The 23,499-nt window shown below is 35.8% G+C and overlaps 1 protein-coding gene and 1 pseudogene across 1 annotated transcript; one reads left to right on the top strand and one right to left on the bottom strand.

Moving 5' to 3' along the window:
• Nucleotides 1-261: 261 nt before the first annotated feature.
• Nucleotides 262-13,447, bottom strand: ATR (Ataxia telangiectasia-mutated and RAD3-like protein). The gene is made up of 13 exons (XM_016320044.3): nt 12,872-13,447; nt 12,457-12,776; nt 12,229-12,353; nt 11,873-12,017; nt 11,142-11,720; nt 10,988-11,063; nt 10,180-10,495; nt 8,362-9,618; nt 4,606-7,981; nt 3,935-4,504; nt 2,794-3,417; nt 1,044-1,238; nt 262-841 (listed from the first exon to the last, which is right to left on the bottom strand). The coding sequence occupies exons 1-13, from the start codon at nt 13,323-13,325 to the stop codon at nt 674-676; spliced, it is 8,205 nt and encodes a 2,734-aa protein (XP_016175530.1). The 5' UTR covers nt 13,326-13,447; the 3' UTR covers nt 262-673.
• Nucleotides 13,448-20,192: 6,745 nt separating this feature from the next.
• On the top strand, nt 20,193-22,983 carry LOC107616205 (uncharacterized; annotated as a pseudogene).
• The last annotated feature ends 516 nt before the right edge of the window (nt 22,984-23,499 follow it).

The following is a 23,499-nucleotide window of genomic DNA, read 5'->3' as shown; positions in this document are numbered from 1 at the left end:
ACATTAATTAGATGCTGATGCTGAGAAGTGATCCTTGTCATCGACAAGATGAACTTTTTATTGAATGTTGATCAAGTTTAGGAGATGTTCGAAGGAACTTTATTCTTTAATAATATTGTCGGCAAACCACAGTTGAAAAGATGTGCTGTGATCCTTGTTACTAACAACTACTTTTTGATTAAATGTCAGTCAAGTTTGGAAGTATATTATATTACATGCTTGATCTTGATAGTCAAGCATGGTATGTTGGAACTTGGAAGCTTGTTTTTTACATTTTTTCCCTTCTCCATGCAAGTTGTTATACACTTACCTGTACATATGCTATGAAATTATCACATGGAACCATGTAATTTGATGCATTCATATATAAGGAATGGGTCCATAACTACCCCGAGAGAAGTTATATACAAAGAAATAAAACAGAGGATCTATACTTCCAATGCGATGCACCCTTCTAGCTGATGGATCTAGCCAGGTTAAGCAAAATGGGCATAGTACTTGCAGCTGGATGAGGTTGAATCTCCTGCGTCTCAAAGTCCTGTAACTACTATACCAAAAGAGGATGACCTCGAACAAATCCGTCCTCAGCTTGCTGGTTCAATTCTAGATTAATTAGCAACGTTGTATTGTAACTGTCTAAACTATTGTAAGAACTTTTCAATTCAACTGATCCTCAAAACCATGGCATCCACCATATGTACATCTTTCCAAGATTCTTGTGAGATACTGCTTCAGCAATCAGTCTTCGGGCTTGACCTTCTACAGCAAGGGGCAACGAAGGTGCAGCTCCAACACCAACCACAACCCCTTGTAACCTTGCTTCAATATTACTAATGGCTCTCTGTAAAATCCACGGAAGGAATAAAATAATAAAAATTTAAATTGCTTTATTGTTGCAAACCATAATCATATCTTGGATAATTTTCTTTAATGTTCTTTTGATCTGAACTATTACCAATGAATGAATAATGAACTTAAAGTCAGTACTACGGTTACTATATTCAAATTTGTCTTGATACTAAAAATAGAGTGGAACACCAAACCTGTGCATGTGGATTCTGAACTTCTACTCCACTGGACTTGTGAGATTTTGTCCATTCCACAAGTGGATCATGGATGAAAGTTTCAAGAACGCTCATAAGAGTCTCCCTGTGTGTCCTCAATACAGAAAGTGTAATTTCACAAACCCTCAAGAAGATTCCCTCATATCCAGTGATACCTAAACCATCAATCATGTTCTGTATGTTCATCGCAGAATTCACAAGAACCAAAACATAATCAGCAGCAAGCAATTAAGTTTCTCAAGCATTAAAATAATATTATCTTCAGTAATTCTTAATTCTTATTTAGTTATGAAAAATATTCCAGACTACATAATTCCAGATATATTTGGAGAAGGTATGGCTTATTATTGCCAACTAGAGTGAGACCCGCACAATGAGCTGAGAGGTAAATTAATTATACTATATAGTTAATTCTAACAAGTATTATATTATTTAGAGATTGATTAGATAATATATAAACTAATATTAAATTTGAATTGTTTTATATTAAAAATTTTTTGCAGAACATTTATTTGATAATTTGTATATAATTTCATATACTTATTCAACTAAAATGTAATACAAATTGAAATACAGTTTATTATTTTAAGAATTTAAATTTATTTAATTTTAAAAAAGACATAGGCCTTTTATATTAGAGTTGTACAAAGCTATGTTTTCATTTGTTGCTTCCATTTTTACATTTGTTTTAGTTGTCATACTTTGTCTTCTCATATGGTGTTCTTTGGTTTACAAATAACTAAAAAAAAAAGTTAGAAAAAAATGAATGAGAATGAAAAACACAAAAAATGTAATATAAAATTATATTAACTTTATAATCATGGTATATTTTTTTTTTTTGTGACTAATCATGGTATATTTGAATATATCTAGTAAGGAGATGTGCCAAATTTATACTTACTTGGGTTAGAAAAAATGAATGAGAATGAAAAATACCAAAAATATAATATAAAATTATGAATTAGTTTTATAATCATGATATATTTAAATGTATTTAGTAAGGAAATGTGGCAAATTTAAACTTACTTGGAGGAGTTTTCGCCAGTTAATGAGAGATTAAGAAAAAAAAGAATAGTAAGAGTCTGATACGAATATTGTATCAAGGAATAGAGAGAATTAGGTAGAAATTCAGAGAGTAGGATAGAAATCCCTAAGACTAGGGCCAAAGAGAAAAAGTAGAGTTTTCAATTACATCATGTATGCTCTTACTATTACATCATATTCCCATTTATAGTATAATTCTCATTCTCTAGTTGGGTTATAGGCCCAACACTAATCCTAACAGAGTCTTATGTAACATATATAAGTAGACTAAATAATGTAGTAGTAAGAATCTTAAGTCTTAACATTTATAAGTTGTAGAATTTTAACATTTGTAATTGAAAATTTTTGTAATTATTATTAATACGGCACTTTTAATGTATGTTTATTGTATTTAATTAGTACTTTATGTTTTAATTGAATAATAATAGATAAGAGTTTTTTTTTATTTTTTAAAATCTTTTACTAAAAGATGATTGGTTGATTTCCAAGTTTTGCCAAGTAATCAAAGTTGCTGACATAGCATCATTATAGGAGAAAACATGGCTTAAACTCGATGTAAAAAAAGCTAGTATCAACTTTTAGATAGACAGATAGATAGATAGATGGTATTGATATCAGAGAAAAGTTATCAAGACATAGAGAACATGTTGGATTTGTTGCCACTTCCAACATGGGTTTCTCTTACCTGGGTTAACCGAAAAGGAACAAGCTCAGGCTTCTCCAACTGCAGGCCTCTGTCAAATAAGCAACTGAAATCAACATGAACACAATCACCACTGGTAGAGTCAAAAAGAATGTTTTCACCATGCCGGTCACCCAGCCCCACAATATGCCCGACCATAGACCAAACTGCAGTAGTGTGAGCATAAGCAACACGGGCCCTGAACCAGGCAGCAGGCTCAGAAAATGTAGTCAAGAACCATTTGTGGAAAACAGGAGGAAACATCGGAAGGATTTTTCCCTTAAGCATCTCATCCTCTGGCATTTTACCTTGGCATTGATCATAAATTCGTTTAATATGACCATTAGTTTTCTGCCTGTCATACTTCCCACAAGTTATATATATGTCTTGAAGAATTTGTCGAAGTCCACGAGTGTGGGGCACCCACTCTACCATACCACAGTCCTCTGTCAAAGGAATCACAGCAAAAGTACGAATATAGAGCTTCCTTCGTCGACTTTCAGGATATTTGGATAGCAATCGATTAATCATTGCAGTAAACTCCATCATGCGGGCATCTTTGCGAAGATCATCCTTAGGTTTGCAAAGAAAGGGACGTTCAAGGCCATCACTGCCCAGTAGAATGATCTGAAATACATAGGGATTCATTAAGATGATAGTGCATGCTACATGTCTGTGGAAACTGAAAAGAAGTTATGTAATTAATGTATCACAATAAGCAGCAGTGTCTACTGATTAACAATACCTAGTCAACTGAAAGTATGTGCAAACTGAAACTGAGGAAATAAAAAAGGAAAAGAACAAAGAAAAGAAAAGAATAAAAAACAGAAGGAAGAAAGAAGGATGAAGAAAGAAAACAGTACTGGATCACACCATGCATGCAGACAAAGTGAACTATGAACTCAGAAATCAGAGAGAAAATAAATGAAGTTATATTTGATAAAGAAAAATAAGGGTGCATCTGGTTTACATTTTCATTTCCAATGTTTTCTGTTTTCAGAATTTTGTGAAGGAAAGAGAAAACATGAAAACAATAAAATTCTGTTTTCTTTATGTACCTTCTATTTTCTCTTTTTCCTTCATAGAATTCTATAAAAAAAGGTGAAAATGAAAACGCAAATCAAATGCACCCTAATCCACTCACTTTCTTAGGTCGCTGAAGAGATGAAAGAATTTCAGCCTCATCTGAAATTCCTGCTATGGTAGGAAGATCTGTGGCAGCAAAGATATCTGGCATAAGTGAATCACCAGGCTTCCCCTCAACTGTTGGCAGATTAACGGTAAGAGATTGTTGAATTGGCATAATGATCCCCAGAGGCATCATCCTCTTTAGAGCACTAAATTCAGTTGAGAGATTAATTGTCCTTGCCCTTGGCTGACCAGGATGAAAGCATAACTTGATCAAATGATCAATAAGGCTCGCAAATTGAACAAACAAACTGTTCTCATTACTTCCCAGGCTGAAACCTTTACGTGCACCTTGTATGATTTCAGCTGCTGCTTCCCGCCTTGAAGGAACAGTAGATTTTGAAACTGCAGCCATAATCCATAGGCCCTGCTGTGGATACTGACGAAGAACAGAGATAATAATAAGTTTAACCAGTCGAACAATTTCTTCATTCTGGTGGCAAATTCTAGAAACCAGTTGAGGTAGCACCGTCAACCAATGGTATGTTGGTAAATCCTTCAAGCATCCTCTCATAATACTCATTACCTATCAAAAAGAAGAAAGGAAAAAACACAAATGTAAAAGTAGTGGGCAAGTCTTTCCTATTTACAAGCTACGAAGACAAGAAAAGTTTTTTGCCTATCTACCTTCCCATGTATACTCTTTAGATCTTTAAGGTTTGAGGAACCACTTCTTTGACACATACTTCCAAAGTCAAACCACAGGGTTAATAACCTTGGAAGTGCCTGAAATAGATTCTTGTGTCCCCTGTGAAGTCCTTTTGCGTAGAATAACAGTACATCAGGAAGATAGGACCACCAAGACATTTCACCACCAACAGTAGCAGCCTTTGAAGAAACTCGTCTGGGACCAAGTTCAATATTCTCCTCCTGGCGTTTCCGGGCATCACCGAGCACTTCATCACAATACTTAGCAATATAGAAGTATCCTTTCTCCCATTTGGGCTGCAGTTCCCTCACCCTCGTATAAAGACTTATGACATCTTCCTTCTGTTTCTGGCCAGTGTAATGAATCCACCTTGAGTACAAAAGGAGAGTCTTCGCAATATCTCTGTTCTCATTTGGAGATTGACTTTCACAGACAATAGGTGCTGGGTTAAGTGGTACTAGGGAAAGGCTAGTAATAGATGACAGAGCAGCACAGCCTAACACTTCAACGGGCATGTTCAAGAGAGATTGCTGTAATACTGCAATGGCACCATCTGACCGCCGGGTACTCCAAAGAAGTTTTGCATTTTCCATGTGGACGTTAGGAGCACCACAGGCCTGGGCTTCTAAAATTGCTCTGTTGGCTGTTTCATAGTGACCAGCCAAGCGACATAACTTTGAATATTGAAGCCAGCAGTTACCAACTTGAGGACGAAGACTGCTTGCACTGAAAACCAGTCTCCTCAAAGCTAGTAGTGGCTCTCTAGCCCATAGTGAAGATTGTGTAAATCTGATACGATTATCCCAGTTTTCAACCAATTTGGAGAAAGCTAAATCACCCAAATGAAATGATTTCTCTAAGAAAGAGTCATCACCTAAAAGAGAATGGAAGTCCTCCAACTCCCGTAGAAAGTGAAGTTTTACAACGAATGGGTATGCCCGCATGTAAGAATCCATCCCTGCAGCAGCTAAAGGGGCAATTAATGACTGCTTGGATAAAGCAATTTTCTCTGCAACTGAGAAGTGATCCCTCTTCATCATTGCTTGAAGAATCTTTGCAACATCCAAGTCAAATGAAGCATTACTTTCAGAGCTGCTGCAAACTAAACCTTCTTCATCAGCTCCACTAAGGTACTCATTCATCAAATCCCACCTGCCAAGCCTCCAGGCTGCCTGCACACCTTGCATGGACCATGCTTTCTTGTACTGAGGAATCCTAGAAATCAAACCATCAACATGAGTGACCATGGCCTGAAGATGGCACATGTTCAGTAAACAGTTAAGGACATCTGAATGCCTCTGAACTGAGGTTGGCTCCATCTGCAAAGCTTGTTCACAGGAAGTCAACACATCAGCCCAGTTACCAGCTTTTTTGTTTATTAGAAGTTGATCTTGCAACCTCAAAGATTTACTTAAACAGGACAAGCCAAACAACCCATCTGGTTCATCCAAACAGCTGTATATTTCCATAAGATGAGAAACATCTTCGTCCTGAAAGATGCCACTCCTCTCAGCAGCAGGATTGAAAGCACCTGACTTTTCCCTCACATAGGATTCAAAGTACATCAAGGACCTTGCATAAGCCTGACACCTAAAAGAAGCACTAGCAAGAGTCACCTTTGGAATTGCAGAGAGAAGCTCAGAAACATATTTACACTGTACAAGGAGTTGGTCCTGATATGTCAAGGAATTTGAAGTTGGATCCTTTGAGTTCTGTTGCTTAGATGCTGATGAATTAGAAAGGGAAAGTGCAAGCCCTTGTTCAACATCATCCACCCATTGTCCAAGATTATCAAGAAGAGTAAACACAGCTTGAATACAAACTTCACTTTGACCACCACTGTATCCATGAACTGGAGCACCACTGTTCTCTGATGCAGCTGCATCAAGAACTGAAAGGATTTCTTCTGTTATACTGTGCCGTGCCTCCTGTGTTCCATGACAGACAGCATTAAGAACTAAGTATGGAAGCAAATATATTGCTGTTTGCATATCATGGCGTATAATACCTCGACAAGCATTAAAGATGCTTGCACGAGATCCAGTAGCATGCATAGTCAGTTTCCTAATCCAAAAGAATATCCATCTTCTAAATGACATAGAAGGGCGGTAAATTGGGCCAGCAGATGTTGATTCGGGCACTTTAGGAAGCTGAAACCTAGATGTTAAGCATGGGGCAATTATCTCTTTCACATAATTAGAGAACCGGTCCCATAATTTTTGGCCTCTATTGTTCATCACATTACTACAATTGGATCTCTTAATTTTGGATGTAAAACTGTTACTATTATCCTCATCCTTCTTTTCCTGTGATGTGGAAGCTGGAGCATTCTCATCCAGCGATGCTTCACAACCAGCAAATTTTAGTAACTCTTGTATAGCCAATGCGGCAGAGTCTTGAATAACAGTATCAGGAGCTGATCTAAATGCCCGAGCTAGGTGTTTGTGGATCAGTTCAAATATGAGGTCATCATCAGAACATTGAATTTTGAAACGTTGACATGAAAAGCTTTTTACTTTAGCAGGGTCAACAGCACCAAGGGCTCCGAGACAATCAGCACAAACCAACTTCAACCGCTGCCCAACTGCAGTCCTTGACTCTTCTGCACATCCTCTTAACAGTGATGTGATCAACAAACTCAAGACATCCAAGTCTGAACCAGATTCAGCAGTGATTAGAGCGGTAACATCCTTCCATCTCAAGTTCAAAAGCTTGCAAAGCTCACATGCTACCATGTACCTCACATTTAAGTTCTCGTGATTTAAACCATCCACTACATCTCGCAACTGATCCTTCAAATTTGATGACCCACGTGCATCCTCAATCGCTTTGTTCACTTCCTTCAAAGCAGGTATGCTGGGTAACGGGGGGAACTCACATATATGCTGTTTTAGGATAGCCGTGTTCTTAAGACTCAGTTCTTTCAAAATTTCTACCACTTTGTCCAAGTGTGTGGAGGAATTTTCTTTGTCTCTTTCCAAGAACGGAAGAAGGGAGGCAAAAACTTGAGAAATTATATGCTTAATGCTAGATGGTGATACTTCAGCCAATTGTTTTATGAAAAAGTGCAAGACAGACAGACCCTCCTTTTGCAGTGATTCATTACCTATTGCATGCATCAGAAGAACCATCAATTTTGGTACATAAGTATTAAGATGAGAACCCATCATTCTAATAAGCATCTCAATACGCTTCAATGCTTGTCTCCGAAGCACAAAATCGTCAGCATGGAGCAACTTCCTGTCTATACTATTAAGGAGGCCAACAAAATGATTCCTCAAAAACCCTGGAAGATCATCTCCACCAGTGAGAACAATAGCAATGCCTTTAATCATCTGAGGCACTCTTGCTAATCTGTAAAAAAATTAGAAAAGAATGAGAAAGGACAAGTAAAACTCATGTACTCTTAATCAGCAATAGTTTGCTTCCATTATCACTATCAAATTATGAACCCTTTGTTTGCCTTTCAAAGATGGCTATAGGAGTATCATAGTACGTAGGGATTCACTGCAATAGTTTCTAATAAACAGCAGCATGGAACAAAACCATTCTACAAACTAGTCAATGATAAAAGAAAATGAATATAAACAATTGATTACCTAAAGTATGTGATCCTTAATATTAGCTAAATCTAGGGAGAAAGCTCATATGAGTTATCAATATTAATGTCCAGTTTTGAAAGTTTCAACCATAATGCCATAGAATATCAAATTCCAGAGATACACTCAGTTTACCTTATATTTATCTCATCTGAATCACCACCATCTGTAAAGCATATAAGTTCATCTAGAAGTGCAGGTAAAGCAGCTGCAAATATTTCCTGCTTGTTGGAACCAGTTTGTGCATGGTAAAACTGCACAGAAGCAAGTAACTTTTGGTCATCTGCTTGATGAAGAGCAAATGCAAGCACTTTTGGCAGCCAGTTAACTATAAGTGGCACCATATCAGTGTTCAAACACTTGGCCAACTCATGTAAGGTGTCAACTGCTTGATTGTTGTCCTGATGACAGACCACAAGCTTTGGGAGAACAAAAGGGACCATTTTCTTCACAAGTTCTTCAGTCTCAATGCCAAAAACAGCTTCCGCAAACTCCTTCACTAAAACCGGACGGCTCGCAAGTCTCTCAGAGATATAATCATACAGTTCGGTACAAATATGAACATCTTTTAAAAGAATTAGCTCCAGACCTCCTTTCAGATGGAAATAGCAAGCCTTGTGTATTAACCTTGATGCATTCATTCTTACCGCCACATGCATGCTATCTAGCCGATCAACCAACAAAATTAGACAATACAAGAACATTTTGCTATCTACATTAACAGCAGACATTATTTCCGCTATGCATTCCATTAGAGTCTCTAATATCTGAGGACTTTCTGCTACTGTCATGGCATGTTGAATTGTATCCAAGAATTTCTGCTCCTTGCTTTTGTCAACATCTCCAGGAAAAATCAAACTCAAAATGAGATTGTCTGCAAATGAACTAATCTGACTGCAAAATGCTTCTCTCAATTCCTTGCTCCTGCTAATTAAAAGAAACTCTACACATTTTATCCACTGAAATCTAGTTTGAATCAGATTATCCGCAGATCCATGTGCAAGGATGCGATGAATAACTTTCACGCAGGAAATTTGGACATCATGTGATGACTCATCAAACAGAAGTTCAAAAAATAAAGACTGAAGTTGAATAAGATTACATTCCAAACTAACATCTACATTTGCTCCATGCACATTAGCTTGGTGAATAATTGGAGGATGCTGCTCACCATGATTGCGAATAAAATTTCTGTCACATTTTGAGCATCTGAAATTTTGCAGTAAACAATCTACCGACCAACATGGTTTTCCATCTTTTACATTCAGAAATAATTTGCATTCATCTGTATGTAAGCCAGAGGTAGCTCCTCTGCATCCATAAAGGCATGACAACATACCAAGTGTTATGGGAACCAATTTCTTTACCTTCTCATTATCTCTCCTTATGTACCTGCATAACAGATAGGGAAAATGTAACAAACAGAAGATTTGTCTGTGCATCATTTGTTAAAAGAGATACAACTTTCCTCCATGTATATATCAATGTGATGGGAAATTTAACTGACACATACATAATGGCAAAAGAACTGCTTAAGAACAGGAGAGTTGTCATAATATTGGAACAGGAAAAACCTTGGAAACAGAAAACCTCTAATCAAACAATCTTGATGAAAGATGAGGTATAAAAGGGAAACACACTTCAAAGAACAAGATTTTGCCATTTGAATTTTAAATGATGGGGAAAAAAAAAGAAAGAAAGATAGAAAAGGAAAAAGAAATGCTTGTTCCAGACATAATCCATCCTAGAAAAAGGAAGCAACAGTTTGGAGGAAAGGAAAAAAAAATAGCAAACATGTTCTTTCAATTACCTCCTGCAATTCAAATATCAACATCTCGTCGATGAGAGCCTTCACGTTAAACAAACAGCTACAATGAAACTAACCAAATAACAAGCCTGACCAAACACATTATCTAAATCATGTACGCAAAAAACATTTACTTAGTTACTTACTCAATCTTTTGAATGACAGGAGATGATATATCAAGAGTAGACCAGAAAAGCATCACTGGCATAGAAATGACAGCTTCAGTTCTTACTTTTTCAGCTTCATCATGCAGACCCATATCTAAAACTTCAAGAACAACACTGCTGCTCAAGTTTGGGCCTAGCTTGGATAATACTTGAAGAGAAAGGCATTTTGCTTTCCATGGGCAATGGTTATCAACAGCAGGTAGCATATGAGTCCAAGGAAGTTTAAGCACTACACAAAGGTCTTCACGGTATCGCTTATCTTGCAATAAGTTGTTGTTTTCCTTGAAAGCAGATCCTGATTGAGAAGACATTAGCATGAAATATTAGATACCTCAAACATGGAGTATAAGTGAATTTAAGGATGAATCCAGAAAAATCACCATACTTGGTTTCTTTTCATCTGTTTAAACTCCTAGACAAACCTAACACCCAGCTCCAACTTAATACACAAAAGAAATAAGAGAGGATTTACCAGGAATCTAGAATGCTACCAGCAACAATATATTGAGAAATTAAACATTTGACAAGAAATGCATATTAAAAAATACACTACTTGAATCGACAAGCTGCCCAAAACATTATGATATTCTGTTCAAGACATGTGATATCACGTAAGCTGGGCAAATAAGGCCCAACAGCAAACCTTATATGTACTAGTCACCAAATAAAATTAGAGGCAAAACAATGCATCCAATAGAAATAACAAAATGTTTATTACTATTACTATTATTATTATGAAAGTACAAGGTAATTGACAGTGCCAATGACAGCAAGATACAAAGCTTACTTTGGGAAAGCAATATACTGTGAATTCCTTCCAGGTAGGTGGAGATATCTATGGTAATTGAATTTCCTTCTTTAGCCTATAATAACATAAAAAGTTAGTTCACTGAAAGAGAAACAAATTGTATGCCAGGAATTTTCAGCTACAGCCTTCCTACCTGTTCAACTATCCAAGGAAGCCATGTATGCATCTGCTGAAAAATTCTGAGATATATATCAGTTTCTGGATAAATAGAAAAGGTAATGCATAGCATGCTAAGTGCAGATAAAGCGGCCATCGGTCTCAAACTCAGCAAAGCATCACTAACAGCAGGAGCATTTAATGATTGGACAAATGAAAGAAGAGATTTATTCATATGATCAGCATAATCCTCTACCCTTTGGCAAGTAACTATACCACTATATTTGCATTCCATCTCAAGACTGGCAACAATTTCCTCATTCACTTTTTGCCGCTTGATTGTTGGATTATGAACGTCCTCAATGGGCCTCTTTAGGCCAAGCCTCATGCTTTGAATTGACTGATCATTGGATGCTAATGTGGTTAAAGTGTTATCATTTCCTTGGACTCCCCCAACAAGATGTGGACCAAGTGTAGATAGAGCTACTTGAAAGCAATCTATTAGAGGCCGGAATAGGTCTTCTAGTTGATAAAGTGCAGATATTAGATATTCTGGCTGCCAGATATGCGGAGGACAAACTCGCGCAATCCTAGCATAGGCACTGCATAGTGCAACCTGTAAAAGGAATACTATTAGAACCTGTTGAGCAATTCACAGCTTAAAATGTATCAGACTTCCTGAAAAGGGTAGGAACAAACAATGAAAACCAACAAATAGCTCCCTAGTTAACAAAACTTTTCCAAAGAAATGCTAGTTTCAATGTTAACCTTAAGTTCCTGGCTTTTGGTTCTCGACAACGATCGGCGGAATACACTGACTAAATCAGCAGCGGTAAGTTTGACAACATCTTCTGGGCAGCTAGAGTAGAGTGCATTGAGGCAAATACCCATCGAAGAATCATAAGCCATGTTTCTGCAAGGGAGCTTTATCTTAATTTAGGGAGTAGGAAACATCCTTATTTATTCACTTAAAGAACCTTTCAAGACAATCTTCTAAATGTATTGGAAGCAGGGTTTTATAAGAAAATTACTTCCGAAGGAGGCATCCATAATATACAAACACCTCAATCATATGAAACCAATTTTTTAAAAAAAATAATAATAAAGTAATCAAATATTCAAACCTGAATACAGGAAGCCCCTCCTTGTCCACATTCAGGATAGTACATATTGACAGGATTAAATTGTAATAAGGAATGATATCATAGTTTGTAACAGTTCCAAGGATGTGTACAAAGTCAAAGCATGCCTTCCAAAATCAAAAATAAATAATCAGGTACAGTTTTTCAGTAAAACTGAATGAAAGTGTGAAACTCTTAAACTCCAATTTCCATGAATCGTTCATTACATACCATGTGAAGATCAGAATCCCCATAGCATAAGAGCGAACATGCAGCAGAAACAAACGACACGCCGATCAATCCTTCAACATAAAGCGTTCCTTTGGTGATACATTTACTGATAAGCTTCAAAATCCAAGTAGCAAAAGGCTGCCACCTCGCTTGGCCACTGAGGTCAATCAATAAACCATAACCATCCAACGGTTTGAGCGTTGCCGGTAGATCTCCTATTCCTGAGAACGAGTCGCAGAAACACTTAATCGTGAACTTAGAAGTTGATGATCCATCATTGCAATCATGTTGATGGCAAAGGGAAGCCACGTGTACGACATCTACAAGCGCAAAGAGCTTATTGATTTCAAGCACAACAAAAAACACTTACCTAACACTAAATTTTTTCAACACTAGAGTTGTGAATTGCAGTTACCTTGAACGGCGAGCATGGCGTCAAGGAAGAAGTGGCGGAAAGCGTCGCGAGCACCGGTACGAAGCAAGGAGAGAAGAGATCCAAGAGCTTCGAAGAAGACAGCATGACGAGAGCGGAAGAGAGGATCGGAGAAGAAAGGGAGAAGGCGAGCGAGGATAGGGAGAAGGGAAGCAGAGTCGGAGCCGTGGAAGAAGACGCCGGGGAAGTACTTGGCGGTGTGAGAGACGAGCTTGACGACGGCGATGGCTTCTCTCTCATTGGCGGAGGAGTAAGGGAGCAGGTATGCGTTGATAAGATTAGGGAGCACGCTACGAAACCTGACTTCCAAAGCGTCGTCGTCTGAGGCAGTTACATTATTGTTAGTGGTGGTGGTGGTGGTGGTTGGAGTTGAAGAAGAAGCCGCAATGCGTTCTCGAAGCTCGTGCACTAAGCTCGAAAGCTTTGCCTTTGCCATCTATTATTACTGTTACGTTCTCGCAATGCCTTCACTTCATTTCATTCTCATTTTTCCCTCCCAAAATGTTCTGTCAATTCCTTTTCAATATCTTTCTCTCTTACATTCTCCCTTCCCTTCCCTTCCCTTCCCTCTCCCTTTCCCATTATACTCACTCCATGCTTGTTATTTTGGGCTGGGACACTCGATGCTTTACTTTTTCCCGGTTTTTCTTTTCCTGAGCCTATTGACAAAAGCCCATAAAAATGGGCTTCACAATATTATGGACCGATTAACAACCCTAGGTTAGTAGAAAAACGGCCCAGATCCAAAAACTTGGAACGGCTTGGATTTTTAATTTTTAATTTTTAATTGATACTTTTACCCAAACATATTGTTGTCTATCACTCTATTGTTAATAAAAAACTTTTTAACCAACTTAGTTGATCAAATAGTTATTTCACTTGTCTGTCTGTTTAAATATGTGTTAAAATTCGAATCCCACTTAAAAAAATAGACATAATTAAACGACGATGTAAAATAATTTATAATATCAGTTAATCAAAATTAACCTTATAAAAAAATAAAAATATATTAAAATTAAACTTATAAAAAAGAAATATATAACTATCCATTCTCAATTAATGCAATCGCTTTATTAATTTTTATTTTTTTTTAATATAACAACACTATCAAATCTTATTTCATTAAGTGAGATGATTAATCAAACAATGACAATGTATATTAATATATATTATGTCTATAGTAAAATTATTTATATGCTAACCTCTCTTAACCACTTTAGAAAATGATTTTTTTAAATTTATTTTTTCTCTCTCATAACTTGTCAATCTTATAATTTTTTAATAACATAAAAATAAAAAAAATCACAATGGCATGTGCTTAATAAAAGATGTTTTTTATTGAAAGAATTTTAAATATTTTAAAAATATTGTTATTTTAATAATTTTAATCGTTAATTTTAATTATAAAAAATATATATAATATATATTTTAATTAAAATTAACAACTAAAATTATCAAAGACATCTCGTATTTCTAGTATATTTATAAAAAAAATGATTATTATCTGAAAAAAGCTTCAATACACAAGAAGCACGCCAAGGCCCACATAAGCAAAGCGGCTGTATGAATACCAAATTAATTTATTTTTGAGTAAAGTATATATTTTTGTCTTTAAAGTTTGGCAAAAGTTTTAAAAATATTTTTAAATTTTATTTTATTTCAATTTTGTCCGAAAAATTTTCGATTTGCATCAAATATATCCTTGATGGCTAATTTTTCTAAAAATTGAAGACCAATTCAATAACATTTCATAAGAACAACCCTCAATATAAGCAAATCAAGCATCATTTTCATGCGTTATTGTTAGATTAGTCTTAAATTTTTTGAAAATTTAGTCGTCGGGGGTATATTTGATGCAAATCGAAAACTTTTAGGACAAAATTGAAACAAAATAAAACTTAAGGATATTTTTAAAACTTTTACCAAACTTCAGGAACAAAAAATATACTTTACTCTTTATTTTTTTCACAAGACAAATAGGGAGTTTCCATTCATGAATAGGACCCATAATATTTAAACCAACAATGCTAGAAAACCAAGATCATATCAGCCAAAAACTAGTTAAATGTCTCTGGGCTGGAACCGAAAACCCAAATCAATTCAGCACCATCCCAAAATTGACCCAGACTAAACTAGAATCACCCTTCCCAAAAACCTTACCTTTGCTTTCACCGTTTTACCACACAGAAGTTTGAAAATCATCTACACCTGCGCCACGCCTCCGGAACATCGCGCAACCCTCTTCCCTCTCTTCTTCGCTGCGATGCCGCTCCTAGCCTCTCCGCCCATCGCGCCTCCGCACACGGTACCAGAGCGACGCGACTCTAATTACCTAGCATTTACCCTAATTTTTCAAAATTCTCCGTTTCACCCCACTGCCTCTTACGACCAGAGCTTATCACCTCCCACCTCAATCCCGTCGGCGAGCATCCCCAACGGCGGCGTATCCCCCACCCGGCGCATCTCCCAACGGCGGCGCATCACTCTCTCGACCTCGCACCCGGCGTCTTCAACAACCACTGTCTGCACCGTGTAGTCCGCCGAGCTCCACGTCAGCACCATCGGATGCGAGTCTGACCCTATTCAAACTTGCTGTCGCGGGTTCGTCTTCACTGTTGGCTCGGTCGAAGCTCCCCATCGTGCACCATTCAACGCCTCCGCGTGAAGGCCAGCAGGACCCGTCTCCTCCAGTTCCGTCGCTTGCTGCTGCTCTACAACCTCCTCAGGCGGCTGTAACAGGTAAATGGATAGGTATGGTTTCGTTTGACAGTAAATGTTACTAATCTGTGCTAGGATTCAGGAACTGTGGTGGTAATCAATTTGATTTAATTTTGCTAATTTGCTATATGTTGCTGAATTGCTGTAATTAGAAATCGAATGTTGTTGAAATTATGATTGGATGTTGCAATTGTTAGAGATTGGATGTTGCTTTTATCTGGGTTGGATATTGTAATTGTAATTGTTAGAGATTAGATGTTTCTGATCTGTTCTAGGGTTTAGATACTAGGAATGGTGTTCATATGAGATGCTCTTTGATTTTGCTAAATTATTGATTCTGTGTGTCATGCTGGATTTCTGTTGTATACAGTAGCTGATGTTCTTCCTTGTGGTTTGGGAGTTTCAGAAAAAAAAAAGTTAGTTATAACTTGGTTTGAATGTGGCCATTTAACATTGTAGCATCAAAAAGTGATTTTTTGGACGGATTTGTTGGAATTTTAACTTGATCTATTGGTAATTTGGTAGCTATGAGATGATTGTCTAGTTGGACAACTGTATGGTTCTTTTATTTGAGATTGGGTTTTTTTTTATTATAGATTGGATGGTTCTTTTGTTAAACAAATGAATGTTTCTTTTTATACTAAATTGATTATTCTTTGAAATGAATCATCATTTAAGGTGGAAATTAACTTTGAAGTCATTCAACGCATGTGGTATTTATTGATTCAATTGTTGTGACTTATGAGCATTTTTATAGTTAATATACAATAGACATAGATGGCTGTTATTTGTTGCATACACTTTGACCGTAATTGCTTTGTTTTGCTTTCACTTTCTAGGGGAATCCTGAAGAGCCGAGCGCAATGTCCAAAAATCTACGTCAGATTTTTTTTTTTGTTAAACAAATGAATGTTTCTTTTTATGCTAAATAGATGATTCTTTGAAATGAATCATCATTTAAGATGGAAATTAACTTTGAAGTAATTGAACACATATTGTACTTATTGATTTAATTGTTGTGACTTATAAATATTTTTATAGTTAATATATAATAGACATAGATGGATATTCATTTGTTGCATACACCTTGACGTAAATAAATTAATAAATACTATGTATATGGATATGCATGCCAAATTCTCATTATTCTGACATGTTGCATGTCCAACCATGTCTCTGTTATCTAGTTCCAAATAGAATTTTTTTCTTTAATTCACAAGGTGAGAAGTTCTTGAAAGTATGAAATTTTTCTTATATTTTCTTCTGATTGTATTTTTCATTGAGTTTAAGAGGAAAGATGAAGAATAAAGAAAACCCTTTTATTTAGATACTAGAAGCCAAGTATAGCATGAAGAAATCATTTCTTTTTTCTTTTGATTTTAGTTAATCTTTTGGTTTTTATTTTCTTGATTTGGATGATAATTTCAAAACTAAGAAGGACTTTTCGGCTAAAAAATTTAAGATGTTCAAACAAAAAATGCAAAATTATAATGTTATTTGGGTGGAGGTTGCAAAACTAAGAAGGACTTTCTTAGTAGATGTTACTTCTGTCAACCATCAAGATGTTCTTTTTTCATACTAAATAGATGTTATTTTAATAGAAGCCATGTGAATGAAAAATAAAAAAAAGCTTATCCCACATAAATAACTATAAAATTGTTATCATGCTAAGATGTAATGAAATGAATCTTAATATTCATTCAACTTATCCATACAATTTACAATGTTGTAGATACAGAAATTCATCATAACCAAAAGTAATACAAGAAAAATCATCTATTTAATATAAAAATCTATTTGTTTAACAAAAGAAACATGTGACGTCATGTGATGTAAATTGTTGCATAAACATTCAAATTGCCTACAAGAAGAAAGATACTAAATAGGACCAAAATAAAATACATCCAATTCTTAAAATATTATAAAAATTCACAACTATAACTCAAGAAAAATCTTCAAAATATATCAAAAGTGTTTCAAAAGGTAACATTATCACATTTGTTTAACTGAGCTATGTTTGGGAATGAGTTGAAGTGGTATTGGATAGAACCACAACAGGGGAATATCAACTACAAAGATGCTGATGAAATATTAGACTTATGCCTTAAGAATAAGATAGAAACCCGCGGCCACTGCATCTTCTGAGAAGTAGAAGGCACAGTTCAGCAGTGGATCAAATCACTGAACAAAGACGATTTGATGAAAGCGGTCCAAAATCGGTTAAGCAGCCTCTTGAATCGGTACAAGGGCAAGTTCAGGCACTATAATGTTAACAATGAAATGCTGCATGGTTCATTTTATCAAGACATGCTTGGTAGAGACATAAGAGCAAACATGTTCAAGACAGCACACCAATTAACAAACATGTTCAAGATCAACACCAGAGAAATACATTCAACAGATTCTTGATTTGTAACACCAAGGTGCACCGGTTGGTGGAATTGGAATTCAAGGACACATAGATAGTCCTATGGGGCCTATTGTTTGTTCTGTACTTGATAAATTAGAGACTCTTGGTTTACCAATATGGTTCACTGAACTTGATGTTTCTTCAAGAAATGAGTATGTTAGAGCTGATGATTTGGAAGTTATGATGAGAGAAGCCATGGCACACCCTTCAGTAGATGGCATAATGCTTTGGGGATTCTAGAAATTGTTTATAAGCAGGGAGAATTCCCACTTGGTGAATGCAGAAGGTGATGTTAATGAAGAAATAAAAAGGTTACTTTGTCTTAAACAAGGTGGTTGTCTCATAGCCATGGTTGCGTTGATGATCAAGGACTATTCAGCTTCAGAGGCTTTAGAGGAACATACAATCTGCGAATCGTGAGGGGGAGGGCTGCGGCGGTGGTGGCGGTGGTGCGAATCACAACGAGAACGGCGGTGCGGTGGTGACAAATCGCGATGAGGAGGCTGTGGTGGTTGGCGGCGCTGCGAATCGCGACAAAAACGGGTCTGCGGTGGTGACGGCTACAAATCGCGAGGGAGGCGTTGTGGTGTTTGACGGCAGTGTAAATCACGAGGGAAGATGGCACTCCCGAGGGACGACGATGGCGAGAGTAGTTCCAGTGGGGCGGGACACCATCGCAGAGCGTTATCGCGATGTAGGAGAGAAGAATACAGGATTATGGGGTTGTTTTACAAAACCTAATTTTTCAAACAAATCATTAATGTCAATTATTTAAATTATAATTTAATAAAATAAATTAATTATAATTAATTGAGTTGTTTACTTTTTGGTTGATCGTCTCTTGGTTCCATATACTTTTCCTATTTAAATAGGCCAAATTACATATAAAGGAAGGTGCATCTTCTATTCACACTGTATTTGGATTAGTAAGAGCCATTTGAACTAATTCATGAGTTACTCTATTACCATTCCTTTTTACATGAGAATAATCTACTGATCTAAGGCTATTAGTTAAACTTAAACAATCACTAATAAATAAACCAAAATAATTTTTATGGACTTTTTTTTCTTTAAGAATTTGAATGACTTTAATATTGTCACTTTCAAATGATTATATCAAAACAGTAATATTCACAGGCCTTTTCTAAACCCATAAGATATGCAAGTGCTTCAGATTCATGAGATTAAATGGATAAAAAAAATTTGCATGTGGATGCCATCCAACTATGCCTTCACTGCTCTGAAACCATTTCGTGCCTGCCCCGTCCTGGAATGGGCCAACTCGGGTGTATCATCAGCGAGTTGCTCACTTCATGTGTGTCGGTCATGAAGTGCCTTATTTTATGGTTGGTGATTTTGGCATGGCGTGTATCAGATACCAGCCCCTATTTCGTAGCCATCTAACATGAATTGGTGCCTATTTTTATTTCATTAGTAAGAATTGTAAATTGACCATGCACAATTTAAAAGAAATTTTCATCTCTGCGTATATTAAAAAATAAAGAATTTTTCATGCATATATAAATAAAAAAATCCCACAATAGACATAGCACTAAAACTAAAAATACCCATGATTGTAACCGAGGAACCTAGGAACATAAGACCACATGTCATCCTTATCAGTTGACGTGTAACATTATGCCTCCAAAGTCCAAACTGCAGGGATTAAAAGTTTAAAACTGAACTGAAGAAGATCAAAGACATTACAGAGAAGCATACTTGGAATGCAATTGATACAATAATTCTTGTGAGCGTATCCATCTTTGTTCTTCATTGATTTAGTGTCGGTGCTACAATACTCTCCCCGTGCTACAATTCCAAGAAAATAGGAACAAATAGACATAAATAAGGTAAGCATCAAAGTGGTCCCTGAAGTTACCCTCGAGGCTCAAAGTAATCCCTGAACTTAAAAATTTATCGAGATCGTCCCTGAAGTTGATCTCCGGTACTTATAGTGGTCCTTCCGGTGAATTTTGTCCAGCTGGCGTAACTGGAAAGCTGACCTGGCGTCGTTGGTGACACGTTAGCAGCGCAACGGCTAGCTGACGTGGCGCAGTAAACATTTTGGACTCAATTTGGTCCCTAATTTTAGGTTAAAAACCCTAACTCCCAATTGACTCTCTTCTCCTTTCTTCTCCATCGCACACGTTGTTCTCCTCTACTCTCCGTCACACTCTTCACTCTTCATTTCTCCCTTCGATCGTCATCTTTCTCTGCGTCTATTGGATTCCGTAAACGATGATGTCCCCGAACAAATTCCCGGCGGATCGAGGCTCTCCTCCTCAACCTCTAAGGTAAAATTGTATCTCAAGAGAAAAACCTAAAATTCTCCCCATTTCTCTAATATTTTGCTTTTGGATATGCACATTATGAAACGGTTATTTCTAATTTGTGGCAATATTTATTATTATTGGGTTTTATCCTGTGACAATGGAATAGGAGATTTCTGCTTTATGGTGTTTTTTAGTGCGCCAATGTTTTAGCATTTGATTGTAGTCGTTATCTTAATGTTTCAGTTGTTTTAAGAACTCGGTTGTAGCCACTGGTTCAAACTTTTTATGATGATTATTCCTACCTTACCATGTTGTCTAATATGTACTAGATTAGTTTGATTTGTGTTTGTAGTTGGCTCAGTGCTAGTATGTTACTGTGACACATTGACACAGTAGACAAGATAATAATGATAATATAAAAAAGTCTTGGGTGGTCTGGTCTTGGGAGAACAAGATAGTGGATGCTGGATTAAGAAGATTATATTGGATGTTTGGTAGGAAAATATTTAAAAATGGGCGTTTCTAACTTGTAGACAAAATTAGTAAGAAGAGCTTGGATTTAGATGGTGTGTTTCAGTGTTTGTGGATATGGTTTCTGGTAAGATACAAAGATATTGTTTGATTTATGTAGTTGATGTGGTGCAGTAGGGAAAAGCTTTATTGTACTCAGGAATTTCTGAGTCTCGTGACATTCTACTATCCCATACTGATTAGTGACTGGGTTTGTTCTTAGCGTGCTGATGATAATCTTCCGTTTGTAGACAAACAGCATTGCAAATTATTCATGTTACTGCAAATTTCATGAGGATATGGTCGATATACTCCATGTATCGCTATTTAACCCAAAGTGGAGCTTCGGTTGTTCTTTTCTTGTTTGCCTGCATAGCTCCTGCAGCAATCCTCTTTTTGATTTTGCAAAAGTCTTGGAAGGGCAAGTCACTTTCTAATACACAGGTAAATTTAACTGTTTTCATCTTAGGGCAAAGTGCTATATACAAACCAATACATTCATATCCAAAGGTTTTAGTGATATGAATAGTCCTTGACTAGTACCATTTGTTTTTCAGGTTGTGCCATCCATAATAAATGGTGCTATAATAGCACTGTATTTTGTCTTGTGGGGAAAGGGATTGAGATCATGTGGACCAGATTGGTTTTAGTATGCTTGTAGAAAATTTTAGTTTGTAAGATTAGTGTGCCATATTATTAGTCTTTAACTATGTCTTTTTACTCATGCAACATCTTGAATGAAATTCATTCGCATAGAACCCTGATAACTAATTTACAGTTTGTCATTGACCCATTGTTGTCAGCTGCCATCATTATATAGTTATTTCTTCATTATATTAGTATTGCGCATGTTGAGTGATGCTTGAAATCAGATTTTTTATTTTTTATTTATGAACTTAACATAGTTATTCTCTTTCTTACTAATTCAGAGCAATACTGTCTGAGTATTCTGGTGCTGTCCTTGGGGTACTATCTACACTGTTATATGGGAGGAGAAGAAATTTGTGGAAAAAGGTGAAACTTTCAGATTGTAACATTCATAGATATATCATACAAATGTGTCCTCATTATGCTTCCAAATGATCGTGGGTTATTGGAGCTCCTAGCTGCATTGCTAGCGCTAGCCATAACGTGTGGTTTTCGAAGATGAAGAAGACACTGAAAACTCACATCTGGTGCGACGGAGAGTATAGGAGAACAGCGTGTGCCATGGAGAAGAAAGGAGAAGAGAGTCAATTGGGGGTTAGGGTTTTTAACCTAAAATTAGGGACCAAATTGAGTCCAAAATGTTTACTGCGCCACGTCAGCTAGCCGTTGCGCTGTTAACGTGTCACCAACGACGCCAGGTCAGCTTTCCGGTTGCGCCAGCTGGACGAAATTCATCGGGAGGACCACTATGAGTACCGGAGATCAACTTCAGGGACGATTACGACTAATTTTTAACTTCAGGAATTACTTTGAGACTCGAGGGTAACTTCAGGGACTACTTTGATGCTTACCTCGACACAAATATTAGAGGGATAAGTAAACTACAAAGAAAAAAAAAACGAATTATTAAGTTGTCGTATCTTAAAATATAAGAATATTTTTATTGTTAATAAATTTAAAAATATTTTATCGATAACTTGATAATTTAGAGATATTTTTAGTGATTTACTTTGAATGGATTTAAATTAAATTAAGTATGGATTGAGTTCAATTTTTAAAAGGTGAAACTTACTTTATCTTTTATAATTTTAAAAGTATTGATTTTGATTTTAAAAAAGCTTAATTTTGATAAATTTAAAAATTATATACAATTATTTATTTAAACATTTTGATTAATTTTTAAGTAATGAATTTAAAAATAAGTTATTTTTAATAATATAATAATATACAATTAGATATTTGTATAAAATTATTTTATATTATAAATGTATGAAAATTAAATTTTTTAAAATGGTATTGACGTATTGTACAGAAGATCTAGTCTCAATCATTAGTCAATTATTAGTTATTACTATTTAACTAGAGTTACATGCTAAAGTAAGAATGATGAAATTATGTGTGCATTAAAAAATTAATCATTTATATATTAAAATATAAAATATACGTTAAAAATAAATTAAATAATATATATAAATATTTAATTATTAATTTAATAATTATTTTTTTATTTTTTGTTTGCAGATAATAATGATTGATCAATTAACTATTAGTTTGGATTGATTTATTTAAGTAAAAAATATTTTTATAAAAAATAAAATATTTTTATTAAATTTTAAATATATTTAGATGTATTTAAAAAAATAATTTTATTAAAATAAATTATTTATTTATTTTGAAAACTAACAATATTTTGTTTTAAAAAAATTAAAAGAGATATTTTTAATATTTAGAGTATTTATCTATTTTGGTTTTTAAAAAATTTCGGACCAGATATTTTAGTCTCCAACTAAAATTAATTACTTAATTGATCCTTAACAATTAGAGTGAACTACCAACTCGACTCCTGTCCATTTCGCAGAATAACAAAGTAACCCCTGACAAATAAAGCAATCCACTTCAGTCCCTGATCTATACTTTTCGTGGCACAAGACGGTCCCTATAGGTGAATCTTCGATAACTACGAACGAAAAATGCTGAGCTGTCAAGGTGAGCATGTGTTAGCTTGCTGATGTGGATGAATGCTGCAAACGTGGACACCTCAAATGGTTAGG

The sequence above is a fragment of the Arachis ipaensis genome, chromosome B9, assembly GCF_059453495.1.
Source record: "Arachis ipaensis isolate K30076 ecotype BB chromosome B9, ASM5945349v1, whole genome shotgun sequence".
NCBI lineage: Eukaryota > Viridiplantae > Streptophyta > Magnoliopsida > Fabales > Fabaceae > Arachis > Arachis ipaensis.
The sequence above is the reverse complement of the archived record's forward strand: the minus strand, read 5'-3'. Positions and strand labels throughout refer to the sequence as shown.

Bases quoted from the DNA above. Each gene is read 5' to 3' on its own strand.
- ATR (XM_016320044.3), bottom strand. From the start codon at position 13,325: ATGGCAAAGGCAAAGCTTTCGAGCTTAGTGCACGAGCTTCGAGAACGC. The intron at 12,018-12,228 runs GTTTGAATATTT...GCTCCCTTGCAG, and splicing joins GAGGGGCTTCCTGTATTCAG to AAACATGGCTTATGATTCTT. The intron at 4,505-4,605 runs GTAGATAGGCAA...TCTTTTTGATAG, and splicing joins TAAAGAGTATACATGGGAAG to GTAATGAGTATTATGAGAGG.